The sequence below is a fragment of the Sinocyclocheilus grahami genome, unplaced genomic scaffold, assembly GCF_001515645.1.
Source record: "Sinocyclocheilus grahami isolate Dianchi unplaced genomic scaffold, SAMN03320097.WGS_v1.1 scaffold13.1, whole genome shotgun sequence".
Classification (NCBI taxonomy): Eukaryota; Metazoa; Chordata; class Actinopteri; order Cypriniformes; family Cyprinidae; genus Sinocyclocheilus; species Sinocyclocheilus grahami.
Window position 1 is genome coordinate 2,203,718 of NW_015505192.1, and position 13,447 is coordinate 2,217,164.

A 13,447-nucleotide genomic window follows, 5' to 3' on the forward strand; every position below is an offset into this window, starting at 1 on the left:
TATATATGTATATATATATATAAATATATATATATATATATATATATATATATATATATATATATATATATATATATATATTTAGTAATAAATAATAATTTACAGTATCAAACAAACACATTAACACTAAATGTAACTAATAAAATAAAAACTGTCAGTCATGAACCTCTGTATTTAACTAAATATTTTGGTACAAAATTAGAAGAAAAAAACCTAGAATGATTAAAATGAACTGTCAGAATGAACTGGTATGCATATGAATCAACAACTGAAATGAATCAGTAGCTGCACAGCTACTTGTTGGAAAATAGTGCTGAACTACTGTCATTGTCAGATTAGTAGTATTTCAACTTTTAATTAGTTATTCTCCAACACTGTGCTAGAAAGAACGAGTGGAAGATGTAAACAAATGATTTACATACCCACACTGAAGCCTTTATTAGACACAGATGACGGGCAACGTTTCACCTTTTGATCATTATGAAATGACAAACCAGTTCTGGACGCCTCTTCTACAGTCAGAAGATTTGCTGGAAAAAGAGAGAAACAAAAACAAAATCATGGCAATGAGAAATCTTTCAAATTATTTTATTTGTGATTGTGTACATTTAAAAAATGAGAAAAGGTCACTTTAAAGGGTTAATTCACCCAAAAATGAAAATTAGCTTGTGTTTTACTTACCCTCGAAGCATCCTAGGTGTATATGACTTTCTTCTTTCAGATGAATCCAGTCGGAGTTATATAAAAAATTGTCCTGGATATTCCAAGCTCTATCATTGCAGTCAGCGGGTGTTGCAGTTGAACAGTCCACAAGTCATCAAATAAAGCTCGCGCATTCATAATAAACGTGCCTCACACAGCTCCGGGGGATGAATAAAGGCCCCCTGTAGCGAATCCATGAGTTTTTGTAAGAAAAATATCCATATTTCAAACGTAATAAACACTTTTCTCTCACTGCCGTTATCTGTCATATGCAGAAGCTGCTCCGGCGGATGACGTAGCACGTCGGCGTTGCGTGATTAGTGACGAGTGTGGAGAGAGAACAAAACAAAACGCCGGTCATGAATTAGAAGTACAAACCGAAGATTTGCAAAGAAAAATGTCAGAGGATTTCGATCTAAACCAAGAGGAGACTGGTTTTCCTTTGCTAAAGTAAGGAAAATTTGCTTCCTTTGCTCCTATTAAACAAACTCGCGAGACTAGCATATCTCAGAGGCGCGCGTGCTGCGCATACGTCATACGCCTTCCGCCGGAACGGATCCCCGTATTACAGATAACGGAAGTGAGAGAAAAGTGTTTATTACGTTTGAAATATGGATATTTTTCTTACAAAAACTCATGGATTCGCTACAGGGGGCCTTTATTCATCCCCCGGAGCCGTGTGAGGCACGTTTATTATGAATGCGCGAGCTTTATTTGACGACTTGTGGACTGTTCAACTGCAACACCCGCTGACTGCAATGATAGAGCTTGGAATAGCCAGGACAATTTTTAATATAACTCCGACTGGATTCGTCTGAAAGAAGAAAGTCATATACACCTAGGATGCATCGAGGGTAAGTAAAACACAAGCCAATTTTCATTTTTGGGTGAACTAACCCTTTAACGTAAAAAAAGGGTTTTCATTTACATGTAGCGCCACCTTCAGATGACTGCTTGTCTTTACTAAGTCCATTTACACCAGGCACAGGAACGAGAGTAGGGCCAGGGGACGGTCCAGCAGGAGTAGCAGCACGATGAAGACGCTTTCCTGGCACCTTCACTGTTACTCGCAATAAGTCCATCTCTTTACCTTGAGCATTCTGCAGAAACTCCTGCAATCACAAAAATATAACTATAACATAATATATTATGAGCTATACTTACACAATCTGGAATTTCAAATACGCTGGTTCTCTTCTACAGTCAAAAATAACACAACAAAACAGCTTTGGGGTTTTAGAAATGCCATAATGCAATTTCATTGAAGTACTATTGATTTTTCAATAATAATAAAATAAAATAAAATAAAAAAAGTCCAGCAAACAGAGTAATATTTGAAAATATTTTTTTGCACTGGATTTACAACCAAATGATAAATCCACACCCAAAATATAATTATAACATTAGAATTCTATAAAATTATATTATATATAATATAATATATTATGGAATTTTTATATTATAGAATTATACAATAGAATGCAATAATATAATAATATATAATAAATTATTATATTAAAAATACATAATAATTGTTTGTCTTAATATATTATATTATCAAACACTCAACATAATATTTTAAATTAAATTAGTATACGCAGTACTATATTAATTGTTTAATATGATTATACTGAGTAGTTTCTAAAACCGAAACTAAAACTACAGCCATAAAAAGTTACTTGACATTTTTTTTTACTTAAAATATAAAAAACTCAGACTTAGTTGAGCTAGTTGCCAAATTAGTTGAACTACTTGATGTTATGTACTAAATTAACTAAAACAAATAAAAACCATAGACTGTATAGGATAAAAACTATATAGACACTACATGCAACAAATAAAGCTAAAAATACTGAGCATTTATTTTGGAACAAAAAAGCACATGGTAAACTTCAGCAAAACACAAAATGTGATTCTAAAAACGAAAGGGTACAAGAACATTTTTGATGCTCTGTTGAAAACAGTGCGTGCTGCAAAAGTGTGTTACTCACATTTATATTTGAATGATATATAAGCATGCCATTGTTTGACAGCGTCACATACTTCTTCTTCCACTCCTTGTTTAAAGAGCGTTCACTGCGTTTCCACAAAGTCCCCTAACAAAGAAAAAAGGAAAAAAATATATTTATTTAATTCATTATTTCATTACTACTTATTTATTAATTATTTCTTCTTTTTTATTAGAATGCAATGAGATTCAGACATTTTTAAATATCTTCAACGTGTCCAAATACTTTCCGGGGCAACTGCATTTCACAGAAGTCTCACGTCATATCTTTAAGTCAACACTGAAATCTTACACGTACCTGTTTGATAGGAACTGATCGACTGCTCATGTCACTTCTGCTATCAGAAGCTCTTTTTTCAGAATCACTTCCACGACGGTTCTAAAATAACAGACACGTTAAATAAAGATGAGAGGAAGCTGAAACACATGAAGAAAGGAAACAGATGTGACTCATGAGATGAGGTGAGTGTTAGAGTGACAACGAGAGTTCACAAACAGAAACTATTACTAAATATACAGTCATGCTTCTGTTTTATTGTATAACAGCATTTGAAGGTGAAGAGTGTAATTTCTGCACCAACAAGAACTTGACCACACACTGACTGTTTTCAAACAGGTTTCCCAGTCTGCCATTGGTTAAATTAGGATAGAATAAATTATTTTAACATCAAAAATGTACACAAATCACCTCTGATATATCATTCGGATATAAATCCAATTTTATTTTAAATTAGGAATGATATAGTAATAAACGTTGCACACAGAGTTTCACTGGTGTTGCACAATCTAACTGGCAAGATTTGAAACTCTTTGTATTGAGCTCAAAGAACTAACCGCAAATAAAGATGTCCGTCGTCGGGGCAGAATTCTTTGCGAGCCCCCATCTCCACTTGCCCCACCCCGTATGTCTTTGTGATTTATCACAGGGGTAGAAGGCAAAGAGGAGGGGTAATCACTACTCTGACCCCCATTACTGGCCTAAGACAGGATGATGGGATGGTGAGAAGAATGAGACAGAGGTTGGAGTGGTGAATGGTGCAGACAGATTGATAGAGACAAAAACATTTCACAATCACTCAAAACAGTCAAATACTCAATAGCAGGGGTGTAAAATGTGCAATGTATTGATCTGAAAATGAAAATTTCACATGGAACATGAATTTAATGGATATATGAAATATGGAATTTAATCATTTAGAATTAATCTATAGTAAAATATAACCATGTAATTTCTTGTCCAAGAAAGCTTGTTTAATAATAATGATTAAATTATTATAATTATTTATGTTCAAAATGAGTAAAATTATCATCACATAACATAAATAAAATGCAACCAAAATGCGACCAAATTTCAGATTTTCTGCAAAGCATATCATTCGGCAAAGAATATTAAATGAATCATTTCAGAATATTTTGTCAAAGCAAATTTTTACACCCCAACAATACTCAACATTGAAAGAACAACACCATGACGGTACTTAATTCATTAAAATACTTGACAATAATTATAATGATAAATGGGCCAATCTCACAAAGAAATGTCTGGGTCATATTTCAAAACAAAACAAAATTAATTACACAGGGAATTACCCCCCGAATAAAAAAAATGGCCTAGACATTTCTTGTCAGCTTTAATGAGATTCGCCCAAGCATCAGACAGACTCATGAGCCCTGAGATACCTGTCCGGGCCCTGACACTGGAGTCGAGGCCCCTGAGTGACTCGGGGAGTTTGGGAGGGATTTACAGGAGGCCAGAAGGGCGGCTTGCTTCTTGGCAGCGACAATCTTGTGAGTCACTAAGTAGGAAACAAGTTTGTCCAATCAACACTTGCATTTGGTCTGAAAGTAACATGCCTTTTTAGCCCCTATTTTGAGATGAAACTCACTTTCATTAAATACTCTGTCCACATTAAGTCCATATGTGGCACAGGTCTCAAAATAAGTGCAGCGACGCACATCTATACACAGCTGCTGGACTCTCTTGTCCTCAATCACACGGGCGTTAGTGCTACTAATCTTATCTGCAGGAAGAAAAACGGACATCGGGTTTGTACACAACAGCGTATTGCTCAATAAAACATCCCTGAAGCCAAGACAAGTACAGCTCTTACCTTGTGTTCCAACTCCTATAATGGGGATTTCTGCTATGTTACGATGGGCACTTAGCTCACTGTAGTTCTTGTACACATCCTGGAAACTTGCTTCATTTTCCAGACTAAAAACTAGGATGACGCCATCAAGCCAGTTGCAGATCTACAATCACAAATTTAGAAATGAAAAACAGGGAAAAGACTGAAGCATTTAAAGAAATAGTTCACCCAAAAGTGAAAATTTGCTAAAAATTATTCACCCTCAGATTTGGAACAGATTTGGAAAAATTTAGCAGAAATTTTGGACTCATATTCATATGGAAACACGTAGCATTTTGCGTCACAAGATGTTAATTGATGGACTGGAGTCATATGGATTGCTTGTGGATTATTGTGATGTTTTTAGCAGCTGTTTGGACTCTCATTCTGACGGCACCCATTCACTGCAGAGGATCCACTGGTGAACAAGTGATGTAATGCTACATTTCTCCAAATATACTCTGATGAAGAAACAAAATCATCTACATCTTGGGTGGTTTGAGGGTGAGTAAATTTTCAACAAATATTCATTTTTGAGTGAACTATTCTTTTAAAGCAGAATACATTACTGTTCAAAAGGTTGGGGTCAGAAAAGTTTGATTTATCCGGAATTATTTCGGGAGAATGCATTAAGGTGACCGTAAAGACTTTTATAATGTTACAAAAGTTATCAATTTCAAATAACTGCTTTTCTTTCTATTCATTAAAGAGGTCATGAACTGAGAAATCAAAATTCCCTTGATCTTTTGACATATAAGAGGTCATTGTACTATAAAACATCCTGTAAGTTTCAGAACGCAAAACTTAGTCTAAAAACAGCTTATATTGAAGCCAATCTGCCAAAATGACAGGTTGTGGAATGTGTCACTTCATGACGTAATAGTGTGGCTAAACCCCGCCTCCACAGAAGAAGATCAACACCTGCTTCTACATCACTGCCTGTTTAGCCCCACCCACCAATTTGCACATGTCATGTAGTGCAAATAACGTAGAACGCAGAAACCAAATGAAAAAGATGCTCCGAAGAAAACAAGATGCTGTGCAGTGCCAAGTTGTGGAAAAAAAGTCTTTGCATTGCTCTTCCTTCTTTCTGATCATAACATTAGGAAAGAGTGGATTCATTTTATATTTAATGAAGATCCAGATTTCGTCAATAAGAACTTGGTCCTTTGTTCACTTAATTTTACTGTGGATTTGTTTATAAACAAAGCAAAGATTGAAACTAAAAGACGATGCTGTGCCGAATATAGCCTATTGGATCCAACAGTACCATACAAGTGTGAGTAACTGTTTTTATTACGTGGTCACTATTACTTTGTCTATTATTATTGATCGTTTGATATGTACCGAGTATTTATGCGATTTTAACCTAAATCACAGCAGCGTGTGTGGGATGCATCCATCTGTGAAGGATGTAGGCTGTCAAACATACACAACTGTAAGCCAATCATAGCAGTGGGCTTTTACTTCTGAGTCTACAATCCACCACGCCTATTCAAACAGAGCGTTCCGATGAGGACAGAAAATAGCATATTACTTCTAAATTATGATGTATTTTGATGTAAAAATCTTGATAACATTATAAGTGGTCCTCAGAGTACAGTGCAAAAATAATAAAAAGGCAGTTCATGACCCCTTCAAAGAATCCTGAAAAAATCACATTTTCCACAAAAATATTAAGCAGCACAACTGTTTTCAACATTTATAATAAATAAATAGCAAATCAGCATATTAGAATAATTTCTGAAGGATCATGTGACACTGAAGACTGGAGTAATGATGCTGAAATTTCAGCTTTGCATCACAGGAATAAATCACATTTTAAAATGTATTCAAACAAAAAAACTGTTATTTTAAAATGTAATAGTAGTATTCCACAATATTACTGTTTTTACTATATTTTTGATCAACCAAATGCAGCCTTGGTGAAGCTGACTTTTTTCAAAAATATTTTGAAAAAGTTACTGACTCAAGCTAAATTTAAAGAAGCAATTCATAACACGACATAAGAATGCAGCATTCTTAATCTTTCCACGAGGGATTTTTGCAATTGTAACGTAATTGCAAAAATTCTTCTTCAGTTTCTAGTTAAACACATCTGGTTTAATGGCCCAGACAACTTGCTGGTAGTTTGTTAACGCCATAATGTTAGTATAAAAAAGAGGAAGATGCACACCTTGGCCAAATATTTCTGTCTTACATACAGTATGTTTCTGTCTCAAGTGTACTTAGCAGAAATAAACACACCTGTGCACTTGGTGGGCCAGATTCCTCTCGGATCAGCAATAAATGACTCTGTCCCTCCACCAACACCTCTTTTTTATATCTTCCCCCTTCCAGAGAAGAAAAAGAGGACAAAAGCGAAAGATAACAATAATACCCCTTAAACGGTTAAATGACAGTCTTCATAGAAGAGATGAGAAAGAACAACATCAGGGGGCGAGCCAGTGCGGTTAGACAGTGCGATCCTTATGTGCCATATACCCCACGCCACCCCCCCCATCTAAACGGACACTCTATGTGTCAAATTCTAAAGCTGGTCTCTCTCGTTTTCAAAAGCACCCCTCCTCGCATACCCTCACTCCCATTCATTTCATCTGTGGCTCGCTCCCTAGCATAACCCAGCCACACAACAGGCAACTCTCTCAGCCCTCCCTGTTGCCATGACAACCCCACCTCCAGCCACTGCTTCTGTTCACTCGGAGAACACATACGTAAATATTTTGTGTGCGCATGCGTTGTGTGTACAGACACATCAGACCTTTTGCTCATAGCATATAGATCACACACCCCTGTATTGAATTTCACTTGTACAATTACCAATTATATTCTACCAAATAAGGAACCTAATTATCAAATCTATATTGTTGAGAAACATAGCCGTTGTTTGAAAAGAATCCTTTGTTCAACAAGCTCTGCATATAAATTAGTTGAAGGCATCTCTGCAACATTACAACAGATCATTAGAAGGAAAACCGACTTACTTTGCTTGGGTGGATTTGAAATGCCTGTGGATACAGACACTGTCTGCGTATTTGAGTTATTTCTCCACTACAAAATCCAATGCTTCACCTCCAGTTTAGCGTGCTAAAATTCATGGCTGGATATGGTTTGAAATTAAGAGGCTGGTGATGAAAGGATTGAAGCTTCCATGAAAGAATGAGATCAGAATACAGGAAGTGGGCGGAACATCAAAGATGGGATTAGGATGTTGGGCAAAATTATGCTGCCTGTGGCATGGGTATTATCAAATTTGTTTACCATTCCAATTTTTCCAGTGCAGAAACAGGAACAGTAGGGGGTGGTTATAAAGAAAAGGCTAGGATGCTTTCGGTGTCTTAAATCTACACCCCTAGGCATTAGAATGAATAAAAGCAGAATTCCCCAAATGTGTGTACAGACTTCCACATGTCAATTTTTTTAATTAATGCCAACTAAAACAACAAGACAATAAATCAATTAAATAAATAATAAAAACTCTGTCATCAGTCCTTATGTCATTCCAAACCTGTATGACTTTCTTTCTTCTGTGGAATACAAAAGATGTTTTTAAAAAGTATTTTTTATTTTCAGACAATAAAAATAAGTGGAGTCCAATAATATTTTAGACCCCACTGACTTTCACTGCATGGATAAAAACACTTTTTTCCTTTTGTGTTTCATAGAAGAAAAAAAGTAATTCAGGTTTAGAATGACACATTTTTGGGTGAACAATCCCTTCAATGTAAACGTAGCATTTAGAAAACTTGTAAATGGATTGCAGATGTTCATACACAAGGAAGCCCTCATTTACAAACTGTGCAAACTACCTGGCATGACCCCCTCCCATTTTCGGAAACAATCCTGCTTCTATTTATCTGAGAGTTTCAGTTGTGAATGGATGAGTAAGTCATGTTCTCCTACCTTCCTCTTCACTGGATTCCCTCTGAATGGTGCTATAGACTGGGGTCACAATGGTTGCACTGGTTGCAACTGGAGTGCTCTTGGTAAAAATGCCACTAATAAATCTTAGCATTTTGCGGTCACGTGCTGAAGCCCCCTGGGACTGAGCTGTTCTAAAGTCTGCTACCATTTGACCACCTTTGCACTTCAGGAGGTCCTCGGATAGACAGTTCAGGTCACTGTTGTCCAGGGTGCGACTCTTTCCTTTGCGTTGAGGCTTGGTAATCAAGGTGACAGGGGTCGGAAGAGATGTAGATCCTGACTTTAATCTCTCTGCTCGAGGGCTTTGGGCTCGCATGGCTATGATGTCCCCTTCAGTGGGTTTCTTCATCCCAACACCCCCTTTGAGGTGTTCATCGCAAGGTTTCACCTCGCTTACAGCCCACGATGCCCGAAAAGATCCAGGAGTTGGGCTGGTTGGGGACTGGATCCTGGTCCGACTGTCCTTACGGTCAAGGCTCTTGGAGGAGGCATGGATGCTCTCTCTGGACTCTTTAAATTCACGGCCACCTCCGTGAGCTTTAAGGAGCGACACAGGCCGCTGGGTTGCACGGACTGGGATGTCACCAAGATGCCTAGCTACATCCCGGGAAAAAGAGGTTTGGGGCATTCCAGTGGATTCTCTGGCTCTTCCATTCTCTGTGGTGGGTGAGATCATTGATTTTTGTCTAATTCCGGGATGAACACCATCTGCAAAAAGTGCCTTGTCCTCCCTTGGGCTTTGGAGTATTTCCTGTTCCACTGAGAATTTGACAGATTCTCCAGCTTCCAGCTCAACAGCCTCACCCATTTTCTGGCGTTCCTGGCCCTCATTATTGAATCCAGTGTGCTTGAGATGTTTCGCTCCATCGGAATCGTACACTGCTCCCCCCACAGCCAGCCTAGACTTCTCCAACTCATTTTCCTCAGTGGTTTCTACCTTCACCAAGGTGAGGGAGATAAGGTAGGTGGTTTTTGACTGTGAGGTCCCGGTTCGGTTCATGTGGTCCAGAATTTCTCAACCGATCAAGGACAGAAAATAAATTCAAAGAGTCAAATAATGTTCAGTGGCTTCTACAGCGGAAAAGGAATCAAAGAATTCACAGAAAGAGATAATTCAGGCAAGTATGTCAAAATGAAGTGAACCGTGACCTCGTTCCCTAGAGTGGGAAAGAATTTAGCTAATGTCCTTTGTACTCTTTCACACCTTCATGTTTCTTCGCCGACTTCATTCTTTTCATAACACTGTTCTCTGGTCCTCTCACGCCTATGTTAAGCATGCAGACATGTGCCCACCTCTCCACACCTGCATGAAAAGCATGCTCCCGATTCCATTGACTACATTCAACAAGAGGCAGATTTGAAGGCAAAAATTACAGCGAACGAGATGGAAACGAGATCGAAAATTCCTTCAAGGACGACAAAGAGTAAAATTACATCTGGGAGACATGCAGAACTGGTAACCTCAGATCAAGGCACATCGTTTCACCAACCTGCTCCACGGTGAGTGGAGGAGATGCTGACAGACTGAAGAGTCAAACTGAGGAGTCAGTCTAAATGCCACTTGGATCAGTGGAAATGTTTACGGTAAGTCCATAGAGAGAGAACCCAGTGTCCCCATACAGAGTCTATTCATCACACCTCCGGTGATCAGTGCGTCAAGCAGTCGGGGATGTCAATAAAACAGACACGCAAGACAATCATGCCTCATTCTAGAGAGGAAGCTGCATCTCACGCTAAAGGTTTAGACGAGTCACGCACCATGAACAAGGGTCCCTCAGATCTCTCCAGTTGAAGGTCTTCTTCAAACCCACGCAGAACGGCACCGTGCAGGAATACCCTGCTCTCTCCATCTCCTGCTTCTCTCTCTCTCTCTCTCTCTCTGCCCTTGTCACCAGCCAGACAGCTCCCAGCCCCTGCTTTCCACAGCCTGCTCCCCCCTCCTCTCGCTCTCCCTCCCTCCTTCCCTCGCTCGCCTTCTCCCTCTTTTTTCTCTTGCTTGCACACTCTCTCCTGCTTAAAAAGCAAGAATCAGTGATGTGTTGAGGAATAAAGACAGACTGTAAAGCTTGCAAGGTTCTGACAGGGAAAGAGGCTCAACTGCTCAAGAAAAACACAATTTGAGTGGTTACGTGCAACGCTAATCAAGACTGACACATTAATCAAACAAATTTTGCACTCGATCCAGTGCCGTATTAGGCGGCAACGTGCCACATATCACAGTCACAGTCAGTACAGTGATTCAGGAGCCGCCGTGTCCCCCCACCTTTCCTTTCCTAGACACTGAGCTTGTTACCAAGGTATTCCAAGGCTAAACTCCTCCTCCTTCATGCACTGATTCCATTTAGTCTCTGGCTCCCATTCGCTATCTCCATATCTAACCCCCTGCACTGTGCACTGACTGTCCTTGCCAAGGTGTGTATGAATGAGTAAGTGACTGTGTGAGGGCATGCAATATTATTGACAAATTTATTGACTCATCTGTTTGTCAAGTGGGCTTGATTAAATACTACACTGAGTAAATACTACACTCAAATTGATTCAATACACTCTCAGAAAAAAAAGATACAATAGCTGTCTCTGTTGCAGTACCCTTTCACAAGGTACTACTATGTACCATTTAGATCAGGGGTCTCCAAACTCAGCCCTGGAGGGCCGGTGTCCAGCAGAGTTTAGCTCCAACCCTAATTAAACACACCTGAACCAGTTAGGTCTTACTAGGCATACTAGAAACTTCCAGGCAGGTTTGTTTAGGAAAACTGGAGCTAAACTCTGCAGGACAGCGGCCCTCCAGGACTGAGTTTGGAGACCTGGTTTCTACCTTCACCAGCGTGAGGGAGATAAGGTAGGTGGTTTTTGACTGTGAGGTCCCGGTTCGGTTCATGTGGTCCAGAATTTCTCAACAGACCAAGGACAGAAAATAAATCAAATAATCTTCTTCTTCGCTTGTTCAATGTCTTCCACAACAGAAAGAAATCACAGAACGAGACAATTCAGGCAAGTATGTCAAAAAGAAGTGAACCGTGACCTCATTCCCTAGAGTGGGAAAAAAATTTAGCTAATGTCCTTTGTGCTCTTTCACACCTTCATGTTTTGTCCCAGACTTCATTCTCTTCATTTTGCTGTCCTCTCACACCTATTTTAAGCACGCAGACATGTGCCCACCTCTCCTCACCTGCATGAAAAGCATGCTCCCGATTCCATTGACTACATTCAACAAGAGGCAGATTTGAAGGCAAAAATTACAGCGAACGAGATGGAAACGAGATCGAAAATTCCTTCAAGGACGACAAAGAGTAAAATTACATCTGGGAGACATGCAGAACTGGTAACCTCAGATCAAGGCACATCGTTTCACCAACCTGCTCCACGGTGAGTGGAGGAGATGCTGACAGACTGAAGAGTCAAACTGAGGAGTCAGTCTAAATGCCACTTGGATCAGTGGAAATGTTTACGGTAAGTCCATAGAGAGAGAACCCAGTGTCCCCATACAGAGTCTATTCATCACACCTCCGGTGATCAGTGCGTCAAGCAGTCGGGGATGTCAATAAAGCAGACACGCAAGACAATCATGCTTCTTTCTAGAGAGGATGCTGCATCTCACGTCAAAGGTTTAGATGAGTCACGCATCATGAACAAGGGTCCCTCAGATCTCTCCAGTTGAAGGTCTTCTTCAAACCCACGCAGAACGGCACCGTGCAGGAATACCCTGCTCTCTCCATCTCCTGCTTCTCTCTCTCTCTCTCTCTCTCTGCCCTTGTCACCAGCCAGACAGCTCCCAGCCCCTGCTTTCCACAGCCTGCTCCCCCCTCCTCTCGCTCTCCCTCCCTCCTTCCCTCGCTCGCCTTCTCCCTCTTTTTTCTCTTGCTTGCACACTCTCTCCTGCTTAAAAAGCAAGAATCAGTGATGTGTTGAGGAATAAAGACAGACTGTAAAGCTTGCAAGGTTCTGACAGGGAAAGAGGCTCAACTGCTCAAGAAAAACACAATTTGAGTGGTTACGTGCAACGCTAATCAAGACTGACACATTAATCAAACAAATTTTGCACTCGATCCAGTGCCGTATTAGGCGGCAACGTGCCACATATCACAGTCACAGTCAGTACAGTGATTCAGGAGCCGCCGTGTCCCCCCACCTTTCCTTTCCTAGACACTGAGCTTGTTACCAAGGTATTCCAAGGCTAAACTCCTCCTCCTTCATGCACTGATTCCATTTAGTCTCTGGCTCCCTCTCCATATCTCCATATCTAACCCCCTGCACTGTGCACTGACTGTCCTTGCCAAGGTGTGTATGAATGAGTAAGTGACTGCATGCAATAATGCAATATTATTGACAAATTTATTGACTCATCTGTTTGTCAAGTGGGCTTGATTAAATACTACACTGAGTAAATACTACACTCAAATTGATTCAATACACTCTCAGAAAAAAAAGATACAATAGCTGTCTCTGTTGCAGTACCCTTTCACAAGGTACTACTATGTACCATTTAGATCAGGGGTCTCCAATTCCGGTCAGGTTTGTTGAGGAAAACTGGAGCTAAACTCTGCAGGACAGCGGCCCTCCAGGACTGAGTTTGGAGACCCCTGATTTAGATACTAATATGTACCCTTTAGGGATAAATAAGGTACAAAGGTGTACCTTTTGAAAGTGACAGCAGTGACAGGGATGAGAGTTAAAAAAAAAA

General features: G+C 39.7%; 1 protein-coding gene across 1 annotated transcript in view; it reads right to left on the reverse strand.

Annotated features, from left to right (window-relative positions):
- Positions 1-10,634, reverse strand: part of LOC107599465 (arf-GAP with GTPase, ANK repeat and PH domain-containing protein 1-like) — a 23,977-nt gene extending 13,343 nt beyond the window's left edge. Inside the window, exons 1-11 of the mRNA XM_016291064.1 lie at positions 8,743-10,634; positions 8,459-8,463; positions 7,087-7,221; positions 4,822-4,963; positions 4,597-4,731; positions 4,391-4,506; positions 3,545-3,688; positions 3,009-3,089; positions 2,694-2,798; positions 1,631-1,814; positions 423-530 (exon numbers count right to left, since the gene is read on the reverse strand). Coding sequence (XP_016146550.1) covers positions 423-530; positions 1,631-1,814; positions 2,694-2,798; positions 3,009-3,089; positions 3,545-3,688; positions 4,391-4,506; positions 4,597-4,731; positions 4,822-4,963; positions 7,087-7,221; positions 8,459-8,463; positions 8,743-9,763 — 2,176 coding nt within the window. The 5' untranslated portion in view covers positions 9,764-10,634. The remainder of the gene's footprint in view (positions 1-422; positions 531-1,630; positions 1,815-2,693; positions 2,799-3,008; positions 3,090-3,544; positions 3,689-4,390; positions 4,507-4,596; positions 4,732-4,821; positions 4,964-7,086; positions 7,222-8,458; positions 8,464-8,742) is intronic.
- Positions 10,635-13,447: the final 2,813 nt, after the last annotated feature.